Source organism: Culex quinquefasciatus, chromosome 3 (assembly GCF_015732765.1).
Source record: "Culex quinquefasciatus strain JHB chromosome 3, VPISU_Cqui_1.0_pri_paternal, whole genome shotgun sequence".
Classification (NCBI taxonomy): domain Eukaryota; kingdom Metazoa; phylum Arthropoda; class Insecta; order Diptera; family Culicidae; genus Culex; species Culex quinquefasciatus.
This window is the reverse complement of record NC_051863.1, coordinates 122,520,257-122,546,223: the sequence shown is the minus strand read 5'-3', so window position 1 is coordinate 122,546,223 and position 25,967 is coordinate 122,520,257. Positions and strand designations below refer to the sequence as shown.

General features: G+C 41.1%; 2 protein-coding genes across 2 annotated transcripts in view; both read right to left on the bottom strand.

Moving 5' to 3' along the window:
• The window catches only part of LOC6043377 (fringe glycosyltransferase), a 153,259-nt gene that overhangs the window by 92,342 nt on the left and 34,950 nt on the right, over positions 1-25,967 (bottom strand). Inside the window, exons 3-4 of the mRNA XM_038260589.1 lie at positions 16,112-16,160; positions 3,185-3,287 (exon numbers count right to left, since the gene is read on the bottom strand). Coding sequence (XP_038116517.1) covers positions 3,185-3,287; positions 16,112-16,160 — 152 coding nt within the window. The remainder of the gene's footprint in view (positions 1-3,184; positions 3,288-16,111; positions 16,161-25,967) is intronic.
• Positions 22,874-24,292, bottom strand: LOC6043379 (chymotrypsin-like elastase family member 2A). The gene is made up of 2 exons (XM_001858599.2): positions 23,575-24,292; positions 22,874-23,269 (listed from the first exon to the last, which is right to left on the bottom strand). The coding sequence occupies exons 1-2, from the start codon at positions 24,272-24,274 to the stop codon at positions 23,028-23,030; spliced, it is 942 nt and encodes a 313-aa protein (XP_001858640.2). The 5' UTR covers positions 24,275-24,292; the 3' UTR covers positions 22,874-23,027.

Sequence of the window (25,967 nt, the reverse complement as noted above, 5' to 3'; positions counted from 1 at the left end):
ATTCTTGGCCCACTTCTGTACAATATTTTTACATCTGATTTGCCTACTCTTCCTGGTAATGGTGTGTTGTCACTTTTTGCTGATGACACTGCCGTTATTTATAAGGGTAAAATAACCAGATATTTAGTTGGCCGTCTTCAGAAGGGTCTTGACGTTCTTTCCGAATACTTTGGCGACTGGAAAATTCGCATAAATGCAGCCAAAACTCAAACCATCATTTTTCCACTTTCCAAATCGGCCAGATTTGCCCCAAAGGATGATGTTTTGATTAAAATGAATGATGTTTCGATACCCTGGTCAAAGGAAGTTGTCTATTTAGGTCTCATACTTGACTCGAAACTTTTGTTTCGGCAGCATGTAGACAAAATATTGAACAAGTGCAGCATTCTCATCAGGTGTTTGTATCCTTTAATTAACAGAAAATCAAAGCTTTCTTTGAAAAATAAGTTAGCAGTTTACAAACAAATAATTTACCCCGTTATTGAGTATGCAGTACCTGTTTGGGAGTGTTGCGCTAGAACTCATAAATTGAAGCTCCAGCGTGTCCAAAACAAGGTACTCAAAATGGTTTTGAATGTTCCTGGCTGGACAAGATCAAGTGAGGTTCATGAATTAGCAGAAGTAAAAACGTTGGATCAGAAGATTCAAGAGAAATGTTTGAAATTCAGGGAAAAATGTGCTATTTCTGAATACCCCTTGATTCAAGGATTGGTTTAGTTTATGGTAAGTTTAAGTTAGTTTTAGGTTAGGTTATGTTTTCTTGACATTTTTTTTTTTTTCCTCATTGTACCTAGTGTTACAAAAATGATAAATCATATACTTTTAAAGTTATGAAAATAAACAGTGTTTAAATCACGAAAAGCAAACTAAAGCTGAAGAGCCACAGCTGACCACTTATTATGTAAACCAAATGTAATTATTATAAGAAAGATTCAATAAAGTATATTTAATTCAAAAAAAAAAAAAAACTTCGACCTTGACACCAACGATAAGCTGGCAACGATTCTGAACGAACGGCTGATGCTCTATCCCGCGTTCTACTCTTTTGCAGGAGGACATCCGCTCAGCGGCAGGTTCCAGCTTGTTCTGGAACGGATGTTCGACGCTGGAATTTGGGCCAAAATCTACAACCGGTGGACGTCGGACTGGAAACAGTTTGAAGCTTACCTGTCTGGGATGGAGAATGTCATATGTTTTGGCGATATGCACTCACTTTGGATTTTGTTGGTTGGTGGCTATTTGATTGGTGTTGCATGCTTTGCAGTTGAAAAAATGTTTAAACGTTAAACTAATGAAACTAAGTGTTGTTTGAATTGTTGATAAAATTGCACAGCTTAAAATGTGATTGAATAAAATTTGGTTGATCTTCAGAAAACTGCACTGATATCGAGTCCAAGCCCCTTAAAAACATGAAAATAATCCTTGTTCAGAACTTCACTTTCTCTAAAACTTATCCCTGAATCGCTTCTTTAAAAAACACATTTTTTCACTTCAATGGGCGCGGCTCGTGGTGTTGATGGCCACCCTTTGTTCTTAATTTGCCTTCGCTTCTAGCTCGGTTTTCTTTAGCCATTGATTGGAATGGGTCGTCAAAATCCAAACGTCAAAAGACTTGGCGCATTTGTTTTTTTTTGATGGCACTTGCTAATTATTTACATGATTTGGGATTATTTTTCAAGTGAGTGACTAACTAATGTGCAGAAGAACATGTTGCCGGTAGTTGGAAGCAATTTCATATCTTAAGCGCTTTGAAAACGTTAGCGCAAGTGAAAAGATATTGATGGCGACTTTCGTTAAGCAGTTAACCTCTGTGTGGATGTGTGTGCCACCAAAATTATGAGAAATGGTCTCGCAAAATAGAAATTATGATAAAAAGAACATTAAATTTGTAAGCTTTTTGGCCAGTAAATGGCATAAATTTGCGTGCTTACTCGAGGCGGTGTTGTCGCTGGTAAGTTAAAAGCCTAAATAGTCTTTTTGGAGTTTTAATCGAGCATCAAACTCTGCATATGACGAAGATAGGTTTGGAAAGGGCATATTTCCCCTAGATGGCGATTTTAAAATTCTTGGATGGGCTTGCCGTCGGTTCACCGAACCATCGGAAAACTATTCCCATCGCTTTGTCAATTTTGGCATAGTGATAGAATGTCGAAATCTTCAAGTTGATGATATCTCTGGACTTCACGGAAAAAAGTCAATTCTTGAAATCGTGAATTGTGTTAACGAAGGAATATTTTCACGTTTATAGTGCGAATGCACCATACTCATGAATGTGTTCCTTCGTGATTCTCAAATTCATGAACACAATTGACGATTACAGGAATTGATTTTTTCTGTGTTGATCGAATAAACATTGCAGGATTCGAACCTTTTCTCAGTTAAGAACGATACACCTCAATTCTTCAGCGATGGATTAATACACTCTGTCCACACTCGTCCGCATTGACCACTCCGACTAGTAAAAGTCCTTCTTGTATGCCAGGTAAGTGAAAGAGAAGATTTAATTAAATCCAACCGCCAGGATAATAAACTACGCGAACAAACTACCGGTAGCTCGATATCGCGAGTTTATGGACGGTTATTTAATGCAAATTTTACGCCCGAGTATTGGCGATTGGCGATCACTTCTGGGTAGTAGAGTAGGTACGGCCGAAGAGATCGTGGCATCGCGATGGCGCACACATTTTTCACCGAGATTGCTCGGTCCGTCTGTAATTTGTGTAAAATCTGGAGTAGCTGCGAGCGGGAAGCCCTAATTAAAGTTTCGGACGATCGAGTGGTTACTGTGGCTCCGCTTAAAGAACTGGTCAAACGGGGTGGGAAATAGATTAGTCGATTTGCGCGCGGCTCAATTAAGCGAAGTCTTGCGCGGTTGGTAATTAGAATTTATGACACCAGAAGAGTGCACTGGAGCACGGCGGCTACGCGCAAGTCTCCAAGAAATATGAGGCGATTAGAGCGGCTTCTGTGGGACTTAATTGAGCGGAGCACTTAGCAATATCTAGTAATGGGACAAAGTTTTTGCAGAGAGCGGGAAAACGCCCTCGATTTTGCGCAGTTAAAATCCTCATAATTCGAGTAAAATCCCTTACAACATGCTTATAAGCTAACAGTTTCCAAAGAGCGTCTATAGCTCAAATTGTAGCAACTTTTTGCTTGTTGTTTCAAAGAAATGGTTACTTACTTTTTGGCACTGTCGAGAAAAAACTCGAACTCCTTGCCCATCTTGCAGCAGAGCGCCTTCCGAAAGTGTCCCTGCGAGCAGTTGGTGTTGACCATGTGGTTGTCTGGAATGAAAACAAGAACGAAACAAAGAAAAAAAAAACTTGAGGAAAAAATAACAACTCAAAATGTACAACAGAAATAATGGGACCAAATCGTTGGACCTGATCGAAGAAGAAGGAAGGGGGAAAAGGTCGAGTTGAACGGAACAGCAAAGTGAAATACGCTAATCAAAATGTTCAAAATATTTTCAAAACATAACTTGATTTTCGAACCGGGGGTCCCAGTTTGTTCGGTATGTGCGAGGTGACCTGGGAGTGGCGGGATGGAAGGAGAGGGTAACGCGTTAATTAACGGTGCAATAAAAGCTGTGAAATGAAGCGCAGAACTTTTCTTCTGGAGACGCGAAAGTCCAGGAGAAAATTAAGGGCTGACGGATTGATTGATCTTTTTGAAGAATTGTGGTCTGCGATTGTAGAATAAATCATAAGTTTATGACAGTGTTTTTAACAATGTGTTAAGTGATTGATGATGAGATTTGAAATTTGAATATCATGTGAAATAAGTACTGAAATTAATATTTTTAACAGTGACAATAAGCTTGCATGAAATCTTGTAATTTTCATGGAAATTTCACACTTAATTTTTTTTACCGAATTCGGTTGTTGAAAAATCGGTAAAGTTTAGATCGGTAAATCAAATGTCAAAATGATCAAAATTTTACCGAATTTCGGTTGTAAGATGAACGGTAATGAGCTCCATTACCGAATTTCGGTAAGTTTTTACCGAATTCAGTAATTTTCAATTTACCGAACTGTCCAGCAGTTGAAAATTAGGTACACTTTGTCTAAATCGGTAAAAAATCTGTAATAGTATTTGTTATATAATTTTTATGGAAATCATCTTTTCATGAGCTTTTTATAGCGAAATGTTCGGCATGAGGTTCTGAACAAAACGTAGTACTAGGTTTCTGTCAAACTTTAAATTGTTTACAAGTTTTATCACAAAATGTGCATAGTGCCCAAGGTGTGTAAATACTTTTTGCCTTCCTCACTGAGGTAAGGCTATAATCATGCTCTATAAATGAACTTCGTATAAAAACACCGTAGACCCACCTTCATGTATACATATCGACTCAGAATCGAAAACTGAACAAATGTCTATGTGTATGTGTGTGTATGTGTGTGTGTATGTGTGTGTATGTGTGTGTGTATGTGTGTGTATGTGTGTGTGTATGTATGTATGTGACCAACAAACTAGCTCATGTTTCTCGGCACTGGCTGAACCGATTTGACCCGAACTTGTTGCATTTGACTTGGTTTAGGGTCCCATAGATCGAGTTTTATACAGATTGAAGTTTCGATAAGTAGTTCAAAAGTTATGTATAATGTTATGTTATGTATTATGTCGGATCCACCATCCGACCTATTGTTGGTTAGTTTATCAAAAGACCTTTCCAACGAGTCCAAACATTGAAGATCTGGCAACCCTGTCTCGAGATATGGCCTCTTAAGTGATATTGATGTACTTTTTTGAAGCCGGATCTCACTTAAATGTATGTAAACTATGTCCGGCTCCACTATCCGACCCGACGTTGGTTAGGTTATCAAAAGACCTTTCCAACGAGTCCAAAACATTGATGATCTGGCAACCCTGTCTCGAGATATGGCCACTTAAGTGATATTGATGTACTTTTTTGAAGCCGGATCTCACTTAAATGTATGTAAACTTTGTCCGGATCCATCATCCAACCCATCGTTGGTTAGGTTATCAAAAAACCTTTCCAACGAGACCAAAACATTGAAGATCTGGCAACCCTGTCTCGAGATATGGCCACTTAAGTGATATCGATGTACTTTTTGGAAGCCGGATCTAAAAATAGATGAAACTTGTGTACAGCCATTGTTGTGAGGAAGGCTCCAACCACATAGGTGGATTAAGTTAGTTTTTACATACTGTAGATGAAAAAACACCCAGACATGTCACATAATGACAGATACAAAATTTCATGTATTTTTACAACTGGCAACCCTGCCAAGAGTTTTAGGAAAAAATGTCATCGCCGTCGTGCTAACTTGTCGTACGTGCATTTCGGGCTAAATTGAGTTAAGAACTTCATTTTGTGCAGCTCACAAAGCCTCACCTTTTGACCTTTACAGATTCCCAAAATTCGATTACAATCCTTAGATATTCAACGAAATATGAAAAAAAAACTCCGTGCATTTTTATCACTTTTCAAATGAAAGTAGTTTCGATCTTGTCGTGCTATGTTGTCACTCCCTGAAAATTTATGTAAGTGCGACAACTGGCCAAAGGGATTTCAGGTCAGAACGCGTTCGGCGCACGTACAAGTTAGACTACCGTAAACGTTTGTAATTATAACTCGGGACTCCAGCAACCAAATTCAATCAAACTTTGGGACAATGCACATAATGGTCAGGCAAACAAAACGTGTTTGTTATTGTTTACATTGCGTGCTTTCGTTTTTGTTTATTTAAGGTAAAACATTCAAACGCGTTTTTCTCGGAACGTCGAAATGGCGGGTGCGACAAGATAGCACGACGACGTCGATGTGAGGTTATAAACATTGGCTACCATTTAGGATTTGTAGACTCCACAGTATCTCCACTAGCCAAGCTCAAAAATTGGCTCTTGAGACCGTCATCTCCAATACCGTTCGGACCTTCAACCGATAACAATCGCCACGTCGAAACGCGGTGGGTCATAAAGCCCGAACGACCCCATCACGTTTCCCCGACACATTTCGGCCCCGGTAATGTCACCATCACTCATTTGCACCATCTTGCGAGGTTTTTACGACAATTTTAAGGGTCTCCCGGGCCACATTCCTAGCCCAAACGGCAAAGTGCGTCACCCAAACGACAAACGTCAAAGCTTATCGATCCCTTCCAATCGATCATCGATAGCTCAAAGTTTGGCTCGACTTTATGACGGTTGCGGGCTCGGTACCCAAACATGGATCTCCTTGCCTTGGATGGCCGCCATTAATCAAGTTTCACTCCATGAGACGAAAAGCCAAGCCAACACGCAACAATAGTGGAAGCTGACTCAAACAACGATTTTTATTGGATTTTAATAAGAAGAACCCCGAGACGACAAACCCTACAAAAAAAAAATGACATGATCTTCGATTAAAGTGACGAACCCCGTTGCCGCGGCGTTGGTGGTTTGTTTTATATTTGTTTGTTCTTTCTCCTCTCTTTTCGGGGTCTCTTCCTCGTGTTTCGGACCGCTTCGCGACGCGACCTTGTTGCTGGAAGCCACGACGTGGTCATTATGTTCGATTTATTTTATGTTCATTTAAACTTTTTATGACAGCTCACTCACTCAATTGGGGAGTCGCTTCGCCGTGGGTAATCGAAAAGTTTTAATCGTTTAATAGGAGAGGGCACCCCCTCTCGTACCTCTGAGAAGACACAGTTACAGTTTTGTTCTTTCCTGTTTTGTTTTCTGCTGAAACAAAAAAAAAAAATGTCGAAAGAAGTGGAGAGTTCTCATGTGATTGATATCAATAAAAGTTCATAAAAATGAGAAACTCAAGAACGAACTTAGAGGGAGGCACTTTACGATTCACAATGACGAGAGAGAGAGAGAGAGAGAGAGAGAGAGAGAGAGAGAGAGAGAGAGAGAGAGAGAGAGAGAGCAAGTGACTCGCGAGGTCATTAAATTTGGATACACTTTTCCGATAGACCTAGACGACGAGGAGGAAGCTGCTTTGTCTCGTCACTTTAGCCTTTGAATGGGAGGTTTTAAGTGGAATTCGAAAAGTACAAAAAAATAAAATTTAATTGAATTTTTATGGTCTTCGATTGACGAACGCGATAATCGGAGCGGCATGGCGCGCGGGACTGTACCAGGAAATTGGGGGTCTATGCTGGGAATGGGTTCCTCGCTGGAGGTCAATGTGTTTTGAAGGAACCCAGGAAACAATTAGTTAAAACCATGATTTTTAAACATTTACAATCATTTCGAAAACCGTACTCATTCAATATTTAACAATATTACTGAGTTTAGGTCTAAAGTAACACGTTTTAATCTAATAAGTCTGGATTTTTTTAAAGTCCAATAAATATTTTTTTTGTGTGCTTTTGGATACTCCTGACTCAAAGCGGTTTCAAAATACTCAGCAACTCAGCAAAAAATAAAATTTTGGTTAATTGAATCTTCTAAAAAAAACTCCAGAAATGATTTGATTTTGGCACTCGTTTGTCATTCTACCGAAATTCCAACCACCTTCACCTTAACTGCATTCAAATGATTGCAGCTACCACGCAGCACCGCACGAGCGAGAAAGAGAGAAAATGAGAGAAAAAGCATGCCGCTTCGGGTCAGGCATCTCCTCGAGTGTTGAGCCCGGCTTTTGTTCGTTTCAACTTCGTGTGCGTTCACTGATGGTCGCTTCGCAATGACGGTCATGGCAGGCTAATGAAATAAATTCAATAAAAGTACAAAGCTATTCCAAGTTTTATTTGAAGTGATACTTTTTTTACGGAAGTTGATCTATCAACATAATTTTTATTTGGTTTTGACTTAGATAAAAGTCATAAAATTAAAATAGATTCCGTTGGTGTATTTAGCATGACTGAAAAAAACTCTTAAAAAATCACATGAAAAGTGTTGTGCTTCTGTTGAAAAATGGGTTAAAAAGTAACGATTCAAAAATATAATTTTCAATATGTACCAGAAAAAAGACAAGATTTTCAAATAAAATTGAATATATTCATATTAAAGTTCCTAAATCCTTTTCACACAAAATCCAAGATCAAAATCTGAGAATAGACTCCATTTCACACTTAATTTTTCTTTCAAAAACGGCGTTTATTTAAATAATATAATTTTTCCTGAAATCAATGGCTTTAATTTGTAAACAATACATTTCAATGAAAAAAGTGTCGTAAGCTTTTGATTGTAAATAGAATTTTACCTTAAAAATTACTTTAGAAGAAAAAATCGAGTTCAATAGTACACTCAACCTCCAGTGGTTGGTCACTTTTTCGTTTGACACTTTTTTAAGTTTGTAACCCGTTGGTTTGACAAAGTCAAACTAAAAAGGGACGGACTGTCACTTTTTACACGGGACTCACACATACTATCAAACAAAATGTTTGGTAGTTAGTGTGAGCTCTGTGTAAAGAGGGTGTCAAACTACAAAGTGACCCCGTTCGTTTGACAACAGTTGGTGTCAAACCATCGGGGTTTCAGTGTACAAATTTATAAATTAACAATCAATTGTAAACTATTTGAAATATACTGTGAAACATTATTAGGGGGAGAGGGGGTAGTAAGCACCCCCAGGGCAAAATGCACTCCCTGCTTTTCTCGGTATTGGGAAGAATTTTCCGTTGAAAAAAAATCATAGAATTTGGAAGCTTAACATTGCAAAACTATGCTGGAAAAACTTGAGCATCGTAGTATAAAAACAGCTTAAGTTTTTTGCAAAACTTTAAAATGTATTGTTTTCATCTAATTTTCATTGAACTTTCAATATGATTTTTGGACAATTTAAAAAGCATTTATTGGTATTGTAAGTGTTGATTTATATAGTTTTTTTTTTTTAAATAATCTTCATTATTCATTAGATAGATGAGTGCAAAAACATAAAAAATGTATTTTTAATTAAATTTTCTGCAAAACGCGCGATCGGGGCAAAATGCACCGCTGCCTTGCCTTTATAAAAACGGCGGTGTCATCTAGTGGTGACTAGTGAAAACTGCTTTAACCCGGTGCATTTTGCCCGGCGTTGTGATGCATTTTGCCCCTAAGTTGGGGTGCATATTGCCCCGCATGGTTATTTGAAAAGAATTAAAAATGTTTTCAGAAATTTGATATTTTCAATCATTTTTGAGGTTTTTGGAGACATTTTTCAAATGGATGACGAAGAATATTAGTTGTTTTGGAACATCGAACAAAATTCAAATATACGTTAAACTACCGGAAAAAAATATAATATTTTCATGAATTCTATGATATCATTCAATTTTTACAAGTTATGCAATAATGTATAACGCAATCGTAACAAATTTTGTTCGAAAATGTTGAGGACTGACGTTATATTATGAATTCCAGTTTTTTTTGCATCACTACTTCAACCTCGACCAGAACAAAGGACCAAAACTTTGAATGAAATTTGCAATTACCTAAAATTGTTTTTTTATCTCCTATTTCACTTTTTGAAAAAAAAATAAAATTGATATTATACGGGTAATTTTCTTAGATTGTTACATTATTTTCTTAATTGTCCTTCTCAAAACTAAAACTACACCGAAGACACCAAATCAATAAAAAAAATCGATTTCGAAAATTTACATCCAAACTGTATTTCATGAGTTGATTATTCTTTAAACATGTTTTGATAGTAATATGATCATTTGTTGAGGATTTTGAGATATCTTTGTATCTTGTAATTGAAAAACAAAACATATATATTTGTTAACCCTCGACATTCTTTCGCAAACAGATGGACAGACGGCTGGCAGGGGCTCAAATAATGCTTTCCTGGAAACAGATCTAATAAAATAATCAACATATTTCAAAAATGTATGACCCAAAAGATGGTCGTGTCCCCTTACGCCGTAAATCATTCCCGCAATGAAAGTTTACGCCGGTCGGTCGGCCGGTGGCAGAGTAGAGCAATTTGAAATATTTCTTTTCCGGCGCTTCTAGATTCGCTGCCAGAAGCTCGCCGGAGCAGAACGCAGAAACATCGCGCGTCCCATAAAATCCAATCAGGTTCTTTGGTACTCCCCTTTCCCTCTCAAGCTGGACAGCTCTATCTTTCGGAACCCCCGGCCGTTGATATATTTTTATTATTTATTATTTAAAATGCCGTAAAAGTTTAATGAGACACACCAGGAGTGCTGATTCATTTTTTTTGTGGCTGGCTCGAGATGGTTGACTCAAATCAGCATAAATTAAAATTTCACACATTTTGTGTCACAGTTCTAGGCAGAGAGAGACCCCATTTGAACGCTTGTGTCCACAAACAGTTCTATCAATTAACCTGATGTGACACCGTTCCATTAATTGGCGCAATCTGGAACCATCAGCAGATCGATTTGGGTTGAGTCAGACTAGAGAGGCTTCCTAGAATCTTTCGCTTTGGGGACGACATTTTTCGCTTATCTAAGGTTGCGGTCGACGTCTTCAAGCGCGTTTTTTTTCGAAATTCATTCGAAAACCCATAAAACACCTCGCCGAAATACGTGTCTCTTTAAGGTTGGGAAAAAACCGGCGAATCGCTCGCGAGGGTTGGGGCCGAACTTTGTTTTATGGTAATCAGATCTACGCTATCTATCTTCCCGCGCGGCCGTCGTCCCGCCAAATGGTTTCGGGAAAGAGCGTGTTAATTGGCAGTAAACAACCGGCTGGTGGCGGTCAAAAGTTCGACCCTGGCCAATCGAACGAAATCGAAATTCTGGACAAGCTCTTCGGGGCAAGAAGGCACACACAACAACTCAAAGCGGAGCTTGTTTCATTATGCAAAATACATGCGACGTGGGCGTCATTAAAATATTTTTATTGTCCACGCAGAATGACTGGGTCTCTTTTTTTTTGGCTTAAGGAACACAGACGACGACGATGTCGATTTGCGAGACCCCAGACACTGAATCGAATCGGATGACGGCGAAGACGAGCACTCTCTGGGGATCGAAATTGATTTGATTACCTTTTAATAACTCAATGGTGATGAGAGCGCAAAGGGGTTTGTCGTTTCCAATCAGGGAATCGATTTTATTTTTATTTTTAGTGCATCAGCTGATGTTGTTTTTCGTCTGAATTTGGAGGAGTAAGAATTTTCCGTTTTTTATCCAATCCTAAAAATTTCCAATCATGAAACCTAATTAAATTTGTATTTTATAACTTTAATTATATTTATTGAAAAAAAAAAAATTTTTTGAGTTAGATGGTAAAATCGCACGAAAAAGTATGTAAATTATATATTTCCTTCATCAGAAAAGTAATTAATTACAACACCCTTAATGTACTGTTTTTCTTCACACAAAAAATATGTAATACCTACATGGTTCAAGACCAGCAATCACGAAGAGAGTTGTGACTAAGTCAGCCCGGCTAGCAGTCCATTGAAGAGAAGTAGGGTTAAAGCCAATATGACCTCAACATTTTAATCAATTAGCCTTTCACTGGACAGCTATATTTTTCTGCGTGTAATAACATTACATAAATAATCATGAAATAATGAAATATTTTAACCAGCACTTAAGTTTTTTACATGAAGAAAAGATCCAAACTTGTTTTTTGTATACACAATGAATTTGAAATTTAAATAAAGCTTCCAAAGATTTTTCTCAAAAAAGAAACCTACTCAACTGATTCACACCGCGAAATATCTTCCCAGAAGCCACAAACTTTCCCCGCGCTGCCAAAAATCCCCCAAAAACAACAATCAAATCTAATTAGCCGGCGAATACCCAGAAGCCGTACCTGCCTAGTTAACCAGGCTCCGTCAAGCTCCCAATCTAAATAAATTTCAGCTTGTTAGCGAATAATTCTGTTCCGAAGGCCCCCAGATCCGAAAAATACCTCCTAATGATGTGAAATTCCTCAAATGGTCACCGCGCGCGCTTCTTTTTTCGCTCTCTCGAAGATTGCCGAATCGCCCAAATTTAACGCAATATCGGCCAGAACCGCGCGCGGAGCCGACCTGCGGGGACATAAATATCTCGCGCGCGGGACCTGTTTCGCCTCGTCGTCGTCAATTTTGGTTATTTATTTACATTTTTCCGGCGATCCTTGGATGGGAAGAATTGGTTCCTGAATTTTTGGTGATTTTTATTTTTCGTGAAGATCTGTTTTGACAGCGGCGAGCGGGACCAGGATTAGGCGATCGTAAAAATGTCATCGAGTTAAAAATTTGATTACTGTACACGAGGTTCGTCTCGGTTGAGGTCTCTCCCAGAGTGTGTGGAGGAACAAAGAGGGCCCAAATGATTGATGATCGGTGCGCCGTGGAGAATGAGGAGGACGTCGCGAGCAACTGTCAGCAATTCGGACAATTTCATAATGATGTGGCTCGGGTTTTTCGGGCGAGGGATTTTCTCTCTAATGAATCCGTGCGCGTTTTCCACGTCCTCACAATTGGGACACCGTTTGGCGGTAGGGTAAAGGGTTGGGTTTAGGTACTGTTAAAAATATGTTGACCTTCCAAAAAGCGCCCTTTCCTAGACGTAATTACTCAGATTATACTTCGTGATTTCTAACAAACTTTTTCCTAACCTTAACAAAAATAGGCGCCTTGTCTTAACAAACTATGACCTACTCTAGCTTTACATTACTGAAAAGCGCCTTTTCTAAGTAATCAAACTTAACTTAATAAACCTGGAGCTATCCCTACTAAACCAATTATAAAGCATCTTACTTATTGTTCTCATAACCTTACCTAGCTGACCTCACATCTATTGGAAACCTACGAGACCTACCTAAACCTGTTATAAAATGCCTTACTTATTATTTTTCAACCCTAAAAGTGCCATATATACAAGGAATGTGATATACTCTCTCTTAACCTTACTAAAAGGTGCCTTATCTAGATGAGCTTTCCATATACAACTAATAAGACTTACCTTAACCATTTGTAAAATGCCTTTCTTATTCTTTTTTCAACCCTTGCTCAAACATAAAATCTAATCTACTCTCTCCAAATCTTACTGTAAAGCGCCTAACCTAGATTACCTCGCCTCCCTAGAAAACCAACGAGTCCTACCTAAACCAAATGTATGCGCCTTTTTTTTATTCAACTCTACTAAAATTTAGCGTCATATATACAAGAAATCTAATCTACTCTTTCCTAACTTTACTAAAAGGCGCCTTATCTAGATGACCTTACCGCCTTATAAAACTTACAAGTCTATCTTAACCAATTGTAAAGCTCCTAACTTTTTTTTCTACCTTTATAAAAAAGGCGTCATATATACATGGAATCTGATCTATAATCTCCTTTCCTTATTAAAAAGCGCCTAATCTAGATCTGAGTGCTGTACAGTGGTTCACAAAACGGCTTCAATTTTGAACTGTCAAAGTGGAACCAATTTACTGTTCGTCAAAAGTAAAGAGTATTGGTTTCGATCAGCGAAAAAAATACTTTTTTGATTTGCGAGAATGAAAGATGTGTGGCTTTTGAGGACCTGGAGTTGAAGTCAAGAAATCTTTAGGAAGTTGAAGGTGAGATCGTAATATTTTATAACTATGAATGGAAGTTGTTTATGGAGTCGATGCGGTTGTTTCCATCCAGAAGCTGTATCAATCAATAAGATACCGTTTGAAAACCTACAGGTTTAGTGAAAACTTCTCTGTTTTATGGATCAGTTCGCTGGAATCAGCGATGTTTTTTCGCTAGACCAGGAAGAGCTGCAGGATTCCAGAATCAGCCATGGAATTTATCTGAGACATCGCAGAATGACACTCTAGCCGCAGTTCTTCGTCACCCGTCAAAAAGGAAAACCTCTTCTAACCGATCGAAACTTGAAAACACACACAATTTTCCAGCAAAAAAAAAATCTAAAACTAGAAAAAATGAAACACGTTCTACTGATCATAAAACAGCTCATTTACCTGTAAGAAAAAAGTCATGCTTGTGCTTGAACATCCTCCTACTTTGTAGATGTAAAGAAAGTGGGATCATTCGAAAATCATGTTACGCATTCTCTCTATTCATCACCCAGACTTCCATAGAAAACCTACAAAAAATCTAAAATTATTTACTAACCAAGTTAGAAAGCGCCTTAGGGTTTGTTCAAATATTACGTCCAGAGATTTTCTGGATTACAGACCCCCACTCCTCTCCCTTGTCACGCACTTTTCCTATAGCTTTAACATGGGCTGTCACATACCTCAGAACCCCCTCCTTCTATTCATGAACGTAATTTTTGAACGAACCCTTACCTAGGTTACATAAACAAATTCAATGAAACTCCATACAATTTGGCGACTTTTTCTTGACCTTACTGTAACATGCGCCTTTCCTTTTTTATAACTCTGTTTAATTCTTTCTTAACTTTACTTGGTATTTGTTTCCTCTACTGAGCAAGCACCTTACATGAATGAAATCTGATGCACTATTTTTTAACCTGCGCTTTACCAACGTAAACTCACCTGTCTATTCCTTTCTTACCATACTTGTAAAAGGCGCCTTAACCATGTGAAGGTATGTTAACTCGGACCAACTCTTGTTTATCCCATTGCAATAGGCGCCTTACCTTACTAAAGTACACTTATTATCGAAACAAATTAAAATACAATTTTCTTCACTTTACAAAACAAGCAGCTCATTTAGTTATCTTTCTTCTTCATACTAAAACAAGCGCCTTATCGTGATAAACTTGTAGTGTTATACACCATTTAAACAAGCGCCTTAGATTATTTGACTCTGGATGAACACATGACCGTTTCTTTCACTACAAGCGCCTTACCAACGTGATCTATGACCTGTTTGAATACCCTGCTTATAAAAGCACTTATCGTAGTAATGTGTGGCTTACCTTTTAATGTGTTATATTTGATTATTCCGCTTTTTTATAAAAGCGCCTTATGCGGAGATACCGGTAAATTTCCAGTGTTTCAGAAAATGGTGTGCCAAATATTAGTCTTGTTACCCTATTGAATTTGACATGTTCGAAAAAGAAGGAGATGCTGTTCCGATATCCGTGGCGAATCGACCGCTCTTTATCTAATCAAACTAGCTTTTGAAAGCAGTGAACAAAAAGGCAACACAGTGCGAGCTAAAAAACGAGAGTTATTAGTGAATATTTTAATACGATTTGAGCTTCGCCAAAGGCGACCAACGTTGAAAAATAGAATAATTAATCCCAGATATTATGCCTCTCGCAAAGTCAAAGATTTTCAAAAGATACCGACTTTCGTAATAAAAATCTGTAACATCCCCCCACCTTCCATCTTTGTCCAAATCGACCTTGGGGTGGCCAAAAAAACTGGTCGCAGGCAGGTGCGAAGAGCCCCCCCGAACATAATCAAAACTTCGTTTTGAGGAATAAATTACCGCTGGCGTGGAGCTGTCAAACGCTATATTGGAGGTTTGCGTTTAGAACCTTACTATTTGGCGCTTGCCGGGTTGATTGACTCTATCTTTTTTTTGGTTTGATTCAAACGCAAACTTCATTGATCGTAAATCGATGCCGCGGAGGGGCGGATCCCGAATTGGAGTTAATTAATGACACTTGGCGTTTATTGGGGACAGCTTTACGACGGGTTTCCAATAAGTGGAGGTGAATTTGGTGGCGTATTTTATGGATTTGAAGCGCTCGGACGGGGTTCGAGTATGTAGATTGAAACTGACAGCTGACGACGGCCGGAATTGTTGGCGAAACGCGATTGTGCGCGAGATGTTTTGCGTTATTTACGAGGAATGTAGTCGCGCTGGTTGACGGGCGATAAAATTTGGGTTTAGAAAAGGCAGATCGGGAGATCGAACCGACTTCGATCAATCGTTTCGAAGTCTCACGCAAGATACCAACAGCCGCAAAAATCGTTTGACGATCAAAGTCTTCTTCCCAAATGTGCTGTAACTCTGGATTGGTTCGTTTTATTTTGAGGTTTTCGGTGAATTTAATGTAAAATGACAGAAGGAACACGTTGACATTGAAATCATGCAATTTGAAGGATAGGTTTGAGTTAAAAACTTGATGGAATACTCTTGTCACTTCAGGTTATTAACCACCAACTTTCCCAAAATCACTCAATCGCTTTTCCAAGATTAAATCCACTCATTAGAGGCCTCAAAACAAGCTTTCTTTCGCCGCCCGGTGTCATCGATCGTTGATTGCTTCTAGGAAAACTCCATCAAACCGTGAGACTCTTCTCTTCTATTAAAACAACCCAATACGTCGATACTTACTCGTCAACTTTTGATAGTGCTGATCGTCGGTGTCGGTGAAAAACCACGTCTGAAAAGGAAACGAGACAGAAACGTTAAAAAATGAGTTAAAACCAACGTCGTGTACGTCCGCGGTGGGACAGTAGTACCCAAAGCGATCAATAAAAACTTAATCAGCTTAATTCTTCTAATTAAAGGTTCCCCGAAGAGGCCCGCGTCGTCGTCTAGGCTGTGCGTTCCCTGGAGAGGACCGCGGAATCCCCGAGAGTTGATCTCGATCTGTCAGAGGGCTGCGATATCGACGAACGCAAACGGGAGGGGAAAAGCGGTTTTCCTTTCGGTGAGAAGAAAATTGCTACCCGCAGACATCATCATTAATGTGCGGCAGCTGTTATCAATCTCGATCACCTCGAGTTGGTTGCAAAAACGGTTCCGACCGAACCTTTGAGGATCGTGAAGGAAGGAACTGAAATGTATTTGATACTTGACATGTTGTGCCTTCTTATTCATGCGATGTCAAAGGAAGTAAACTGTCAAAACAACCAAGGTTGATACATGAATAAGGTGGCACATGTTGTGCATTCTTACCAGGGGGTAGCGAAGAAGCCGCCATCTTGGAAGTTCAGAAAACAAACACTCAGAATCAGTATTATTCATATTATTTTGGTAACACGAAGTGTGTTATCCTGGTTAAACTCAAAAGTCCCATGCAAATGTGTAAAACCAAACTGAAAAATGTGTAATGCCGATTCACAGTGTACGGGCGCACTGTTTGATCGACCAAAAGAAAAAAGCAAAAAGGTAAACAGAAAAATCACTTTTTCGATATGAATTTTCAGCCAATATTGGGATGGAATCTCCAAGGATATGATAGAATTTGCCATCAGCAACACAATTCACGTGTTTTTTCAGGTATTTATCGTTTGAATTGCGGGAAAATTGAAAATCAAAACCCAAACAATGGTTTGTTATGGGCTACCATTTGACAGCTAGTGCTTTTGTTGTGGGCTCTCATTTGACAACCGTGCTAATGTCGACTGTTGTCAGTTTGCTTTGGTCGGAATAGGGTTGCCATCCCCCCGATTCTTACCAATCAGATTAAAAAAAACAGAACCGTCAAAATTAACAAGTTTGATATATTATTTGAGTTAATCAATACTAGAACATCTTATCAGCTATCAAATTCAGCGTCAAGTCTTATTCGAACTGCACCTCCTTCCTACAAACTCCCCGATTCCTCCACCGCGAGGTATTGTCGATCCCGCTCCAAATATGGCCGACGCATTGGCGACAGGGGGAGCTTCGTAAAAGGGAAAACTTGTCGTTTTTTTTTCTCCACCCCACCGATTCCTTCGGTCGAGTTGCAGTCTCAATGACCGTGATTGAAGCTGGTGCGATCGCGGCGGGAAGAACCGGTCAATGTCAATCGCGAGGGTCGGACAATTACAAATGCCACCACCGACCGCCGCTGGTATTTATGGGTTTTGGCCCTAGTTGGCATATCGGAATCGGGAAACGGAGAATTGGCGAGTTTTTTTTGGTGTGGGCAAATTTGCCTTTTGCAGGGCTGGGGAAAAATCGCGAGTAATAAGGGCGCGCGATCGTAACGGGTTAATTAGCGGCGCGGAGATCGAACGATTGACGAATTTGGGGGTCGGAAATGCGGCCGGGAATCGTTGACATTCATTGGGAATTGTGTCAAGGAGTCAAGAAATCTCAAAGGAGTATGCTATGAAGAATTACATAATTAATATCCGATTGCGTTACATGCGTTACATTTCACTTCCGACATCCAACTTCACAGTCTGGTTCAGAGTAGATATTCAATTGTGTATTGCAAGACTCTCAACAATCTCAACCAATTGTTACGACTGTTCCAGATCCAGAAACGTCACCTCCAAGCTGTTCAATTTCCGAGACTTCCAGGAATCCACCTAGGCGTCACACTACCTAAGGAAAACCGGTAAAACCTCGTTGACCATTGGCAGCTCCCGCCGATTCAGAAGCCGAAGCCGAACGTGACCAGCAGACCCCGGCGACACCAACGATGCCATCAAAATCACGGCGGATAATGTCGCATAAAAACAGAGTTGTTGCATCGTAGAACTTCAGCAAGACGGCGACGAGACACCATCAAGACCTGCGCTTCAAGGAGACCACATTACACCAGGTACTCGCCACCGTTGAGAGATAGAGGTGAGAAACCAGTAGATGGAATTTACCGGACAAATGATTATTTAATGACAAGATCGTGACGATAGTACGCGCGGAGATGCGCTACCGTCCGAGTCGTTGCAGTTGGGTTCCCATGGAATTAATTGAGGATTCAACGACATCTTGCGAGAGAGTAACGAGTCGCCACCACCAGAGGAGATCCCCCCCTCGTGAGATCAATCAGGTTCCCAAAACAGGAGGACAAAACGCCGAAATTTATTGACTCACATTATTATCGACAACCAACGGTATCGCTTCTTGGCGATGGTCAATTGGTCAACCGCAGAAGGGATTGAATTTTAATTTGTATCAACTCTCTTTGCCCTCCTTCAGCGTCAGAAGCAGTTGCGACGTTCTTTTTTTGTTGCTAAATGTGGTGCACAGAAGCCAGTTGGAGCAAAAACTTGATTGAATGTCACAGCATCGATATAATCGAATTTCTGGTCTGTTGTTCCCTGTTTGATTTGGATCTCTCTTGGCGGTACGCACTGGGCAGTTTTTTTTGCTTTTAGTCGTTGAGACAAGAGCAGTGAATAAAATCGAAATTTTTGAATGTTTCATTATTCACAACATGGTCAAGTTTTGCATTCTCTAATTTCAGTTTCACAAGTTGTGCTGCCAAGTTGCCAGATCATCAATTAAATCAGGGCTTTCAGTTGCAAATTCTTTCGGAGTTCACAATAAATTGCTTCAAAAGTAACAATAATTAGCTTAAAAAACAAAATTTGATTAAAGTCTCCATTTCTGATAGCAGTGTTGCCATGTCATCAAGCATTGTTACCAAACATGTTTAATACAGCAAAAATAAAAGTCAAATGAAGAGCTATTTTTTGTAAATATGTGGCCCAGGACTCCAATATCCGCTGGTCGGCTACGAAACTATGAGAAAGTATACAATTACTGAGAACCTCTTTTTACGCGGAGGCGTTACGCTTTTGATTTCGTCGATTTCTGTTAAACCATAGAATATTTTTGCAACTTAAAAAATGCGTTTTGTAGATATCAACAGAACCTACAAAGTGCTTTTGAATTATTGCAAAATGTTGCGTCGTTCCAGAGAAACCGACGAATTATAAAAACGTAACGCGTCGGGTAAAAAGAGGTTTACCTGTATATTACGGTCTGTTAGCAAATGCTACGCTTCAAATTTTGTCGATTTCTCCGTCAAAATGAACAACGTAACGCCTGCACAACTGCTCGGACAGTTGTGTCACTTAGAAGAATGACTACTTTCAAGTAGCTCTAATTCCTTCGATGCGTTCGCATTGCGGTTATTTTGTCCAACCCCAGGTCCACCGACTGTGGTCTACCGACCAACCGCAGTTTTGACGTGTAAGGAGGCGTAAAGCAATAAGCCGGCTTACGTGTTTCATCGGAATTGCGTGCGTGCCTGCGTTAGAAAGGCGAATGACAGTCCAACACTTTGCTCCATTCTGTATGGAAATCAACGGATCTAGCTCGGCCTCCCACTTTTCCTCTTTCAAATGGATTCATCAGTGTCAAAAAGAACGACGTTTGACGATCGCTCTCGGGCGTTGACGTCTCTATTGAAATCTAAAAAGGGTAGCTTTTCAGTTAGAAATGGAAATAGTTAAACTTGAGGTAACTCGATGGCGTTACGGATTATTTGTTAGCAGGAAATGTAATTTTTCAAAACCTCTTTTACGCGGTGGCGTTACGCTTTTTCGTCGATTTCTCTAAAACAACACAATATCTTTGCAAGCTTGAAAAGCATGAACAAAACCTACAAAATGCTGTTGAAAGATTGCAAAAATGGTTCGTCGTTCTAGAGAAATCGACAAATTAGAAAAACGTAACGCACCGCGTGAAACCAGGTTTCACTATATTTCGTAGATTTCTTCAAACCAACACACTGTTGTAGCTGACTTTTAAAAGACATTTGTAGGCTAACTCATGACGATCAAGGTGCCTCTTAGAAATTGCAGAAATAATGTGTTGATTTGAAAAAAAAGAGACAAAATATAAAAAGTAACGCCTGCTCTTTAACAGAGATGTCAACATCCAGAAGATTAATGACGGCTCTTTCCGATAGCTGGTGACGCTTTCAACAATCGATTGAGCAGTCCCGCGGTTTCCACGATCATCCAGGGGAGGTCTTTGCTCCCGTGTGGTAAGCCTTAAGTACAACAAACGCCATAACGCCTCAAAGAAAGAAAAGTCGTAAAGTGCGCGTGTAAAGTATCGTTTTTTTCCCAGGAATTAAGCAACCCGAAAATGTGGTAACACTTGGCCTTGGGGCGGTGTACTACACAAGATCTGGTCTGTTTTTTTCTGTCTGTTCTGTTTTCTGTGTGAGCATAGCTCACGTTATTGTTGGCGTTTATGAGATTTTTTTTATATGTTTCTTCCAAAAGTGAGGAAGTAAAGGGGAAGGGTTGATTCCCTTGCTCCTCTTCAAGAAAATGCCACTCAGCATATATCACACAAAAGGAAAGAAACGGAACCAGTCGTGGTGCGGGAAGCAGAAAGCCAGAGCGATGAATAATAGTTTAATTTTTATGAACTTGTTAACTGAAATAAGTCATGTGAGCGGGACGACTGAACAACACATGTGACGCGACTTTCAACAGAGTGGCGAGGGGTTTTGTTTTGAGCCGGGAGATGTTGCTTTCTGCGAGCGCACACACATGACTTAACCCTCGGAATGTGATACACAAAGTCGTAATCGTCGCGTGAACATGACGTTATGCGCGGACGAAATTCGAGGAAGTTCTGGTTCGGGGAAGACGTGGCCGCGCACAGCTTGGACGTGATGACGAGTGGCTGGATGAGCTGGGGCTTGCTAATTTGATCCTAGAACTTGATTCAATCTTTGTTATGCAGCATGTGTTGGCGTAATCAAGATTTTAAAGATGGCGGACGTTCAATGAGTAACGGCGTTTAGCCCACCTAAAATGTCACAACAGCGGTACAAAGAAACACTTTTACGAGGCGTTACGCTTTGTATATCGCCAATTTCTCTGAAACAAAACCATTTTTTGCAAGCTTCAAAAAGCGATTTGTTGATCTGCACAATACGTTTCAATTGCTTCAAGAAGATTTCAAAATTGTAGCGTCGTTCCAGAGAAATTAACAAAATTCTAAGCGTAACGCCTGACCTGGTTTTAGTTTAACAGTTCTTAGGGCAATGAAACAGTTGTCCGTGCAGAAAATACTCATTTCCGAATAACCCTGTGAAAATCCATCATGAGTTTGACAGCTGTCAAGTTCTGCATTAAAACAATTCATAAATACTCGTTTTTCAGGTCACTTTGTTCAAATATGGCTGCCAAGCTAAAAAGTGTTGCTGGTACAGAAGTCCACGAAGGATCTACTGATTAATTTCAGAATCTATGTTTGTATCGATTCCGTCATTCATATACTCACGATACACGGAACCATTTATTTTGAAAAATGTTCACAACATTAGTTTCCCCACTATCGGATCGTCAGATCTAAAATTGACCATCATTATGCTTCTTCAGAAGAAGCAAAAAAATACGACTTCCAACCACCTTCCACGCAAACAAACCCCCGAAAAATGAAGCCGTTGACGTTCGAACAATTGCAAACTGACAAAAATTAACATACTTGTGATCAGCGTGTACACACAGCGATCTGACCAAAGCGAGATAATCGCCTCCCCGGCCGGAATCTCACCTCATCCTCACCGCAGCGTCTGCTGAAGGAGTCCGTCCGCCCGAAACTCGCGCCGGATTTATACCGTAATTGAGATTTTATGATAATTTAAGTGGCCCATAAGTCATTGCGCGCGCACGCGAGTGAGGTTAGGGGGTTTCGCTTTCTTTCTGGCTAGTTTCTGCAGTTCTTCGGCGCGCAATTTATGGACTTTCCCCCTGGAGGCATACTTGGACCGGGCACGAGCTCAACGTCCGAACCCGATACGATCGGACACAGACCGCGTTGGCGTTGGCGTGTTTGCTCACGTGGGCTCCGAAACTGTAACAAGGTGATGCTTCTTGGTCCTGGCGCGAGAAGGCTTTCAGAAGGAACTTTGGCGTACGTGGGTTGACCTCCACGCGATGACCATTGTGTTCCGGAAAAGGAAGGCCTCTGGGGTAGGATTCGCGCGAAACCGGTTCGATGAGTTGTTCTTATGCTGCAGAAATGTGGTTCAAAAGTTCATGTTCAGTTTATTACAGCGCGGATGACCCATTTGAGCTACCCCTCGTCGCAATAGATAGCTGTCAAAATTGACAAATCAATATGTCCAATGTTGCCAAAATGAGTCATATTTTGTTCCCAGTGAAAAGTGTCGCTAAGCGACTTAGAAAGCGACCGTCTCAACTAGTTTCGGAAAGGCAGGTACTTGATCTTGTTTGAATGAAGCCCCTCGACGCGTCTTGACCGCACTTCCAGCTCAAGAGGGAGAGAGCAGCGCGCGAAGGCACAACAAAACAAATGAACTTACAAAATAAACACGGAATCAGCTCGGTGGGATCTTTGCTGCCGCGCGTAGTGCTGGTGGGCGAACAGATTCGGAAGAAAAGCCTCCCGAACTTGGGCGGATGAATGAGGAATGTGAAACGAAAAAAAAGCTAAGGCGAATATAAATAACAATAATTCGCTTTAAATCTCTTGCTTTTGCCTTCCAAAAGTGGATATAATCAAAATATTGTTGTTATTAGTTGCTGGTAAACGAACCGAAACCGGACGGCTTTTTTTTCGTACAGCTCCAGATCTTATCCGGCCGCGGGACAGGCTAAAACTGCTGCGATCTATCTTCCCGAGCAGTTGCGTCCGTTGCCTGGAACTGACCGATCACCCCTTGGATCCAGGGCATAAAGTGGGCCACGTTGACCAGCCCAAAGTACTGCCGGGTGTTGCAGCTGCCGATGGCCGTTCCCGAGCGGTCCGTAAAGGAAACGATCCCACGCAGCGTCCACACGCCACGATCTGCGAAGAACATTCCTCCGCCGGCGTCTCCGAAACAGGGAGCGGTTCCTGGAACGGATCGATTTGTGATCGTTTATAATGAGGAGTGTCTGACCCCTCGGTTTTGAGCAATGTTATCAGCATTTTTTGTAAACAAAACCGATCAATTTATTTGACATTTCACTGGTTTTCCTGGTGCTACGTCATCGATAAGGGCTGGCAACACTGAACCAGCAACGAAGTTAACACTTTGTAAACATTAAACAGCTGATTAATTCGATTTGATTTGTTTACAAACAATTTGAGGAAGTGTTACCAAACGCACTTTTTTCACTACCGAGGGGTAGTTCAGAAGTTACCATGCCATTAGTTACCATTCGTCAATCCAGCACAGTACATCCCGGAGTAAATATTCGCCGAAAAAAAGTCCCGGTCGCTCTTCAGACAATCCATGAAAGAAATAACCGGAACTGCTGCGCTTTGCAGCTCATCCGCTAGCATCCCAGTCTCGACATTTCCCCAGCCAACGATCGTTCCGAGCATGTTGTCAAACCGCTCGATTTTGTCATCGGCACCGGGAAGACACGCCGGTTGAATGTAGTTGGTGTAGTTGACCGAGGTGTTCAGCTGTAGCAACGCCACATCGTACATGTTTTCTCCGTGGACGTACTCCTCGTGGATGAACGCCTCCTTGACAAAGATCTCCCGCGCGTTACTGGACATCTCGGTCAAGCTGTGCAGTCCCAGCACTACCCGGACCGACCCTGCCGGTTTCCCGGTGGCGTAACGCGCACAGGATGCTGTCGTCAGGACGTATTCCGGACTGATCAGCGTACCTCCGCAGCGGAAGTCCCGTTTCTGACCATTATTCTTCGTGTAATACACTGCCACATTCCATGGCCAGGCTCCGACCGTAGCCGTCCTTCCACCGACGATCAAGGGCTGAGTCCTGATCTTGCGAATTCCGCAGGTAGAGGCAGGTTTAACCCGCTTTGGTTTGTCCAACCGTCGCACGGCTTGACAGCTTGCGAATGCAGCCAACAATAACAGTACACCAAACGTTACGTACTTCATCTCGCGCTGACCAACTTAAACTGATCGGAATAAATTAGAACGCCTTGCCTGGGGATTACCTAGCGCGCTGATAACAGCCGGCGAGGTCATGCTACTGCAGACTGCTCCAGCTCCAGATTCCGGGAACTCACTTTGCAATTCAATCAGCGCTCGTTAGTTCCAGTGGTTAAAATTAACAACCGTACGGAGGGGACCACACACACGCCGATACAAGACGATAAAAAATTAACCAACAGGGTTCGTCGTAATGTCCAGTCCTCAGGACGGAGGGCATTTCCAGTCTGGCACGCCAGAAAAAACAAACGACAATCGGCCATAAACCGCGTGCTTACCTTAAGCAACGCGCGCGCATATATTTCAGCGAACATAAACATAAAACTGCCGACGAGGGGCTCCTTTCGGACGTAACCAGAACAAAGTCGGATCGAAGATTTGAGGTTACCAAGGTTAGGTTGTAAGGTTGGCAACAATTCCTTTAAAACTGGCGCAAATCGGCAACACTTATAATAATAGTTACGTTTCGCAAGTCATTTTAAGTTACCCTTCGTAACATAAAATTTGGCAACACAGAGCATCCGTCAACTAAGAGGTAACCCATGTAGTCATCTCTCCCAATTGGTTTCAACCTTACACTCGACAAGCCTTGCCCCCAGAACACGTCCAAGAGCTGTCCGGTTGTGTATTTTTCTTTTCACCACATCATCATCGCCATCATGAGCTCGTTCCAGCATCCAGGTCTCCTCAAGTGTCCAGCCACCCACGGCTGCTGAAGCTGCTGATGATGCACTGAATATATGTTTGTTTAAATATTTTTGTTTTTGTTTAACTACCTCGCGCGCGAAGTGTATGCAAATCCGTAACCAATCTTCCGGCAGGAATCTAGGTTCCCCGCCATCCAAAGTCCACTTTGTTTTGTGCTCCCATTTCTCCACCATTGTTTGTTTACCCCTCGTCAAGATCTGCGCGCGCGGTTGACGAAATCGAGGGACCCCTCGCGCAAGCGGAATGTGTTTTGACAGTTTTAATAACAGTTTGAGCGCTTCTCATTGTTTACACTGTACTTAAGCTAGTGTTGTGGAGCTATGGAATTGGAAAGTAAACAAAGCGCGTGACACCTACTGTATTACGTTCCAAAATTCAAACTGCTCTGCGAAACATGTTCCGTTTACGTCAACGCTGTTCAACAACCTGCCCCGTTACTCTGTGTGTCATGCGGATCTTCTTCCTCTTGGCAGTGTTGCCAACCGCTGGACGAAACGTTCAACGCGGTGGATGACTTCGAATAAAACGTGATAAACATTTATAAGTGGCTCATGCTTGTTGTGCTTTTTTTTTTGCTGCTGCTGCAATTGTATATTTCATTTTCAACATTTCCCAGTAGTTCTCCTCTCGGTGAGTTTCCATCTCCCCAGAGGGAGCTTCCGTTCGCCCGCGGACGACCCCGCTCGCAAGACTAATGGTGACAGATGAGAGATGTTAAAACAATTGACTCAACCCGGGCTAATGTCGTTGGGCGCGCACGCTGACATGTACACGACACAACCGGTTCTGGGAGCCCTGCCTGCCGCGGTGACAGCAGTAATTGGCAGTAACATTCTCGTTGTTACGATTGCGGCACGAAACGTCACTCGGTTTTGGCGGCGGGTAGTGCACCCTGTGAGGGATGTCAAATGTCACGCTTGGAGAGATGCTC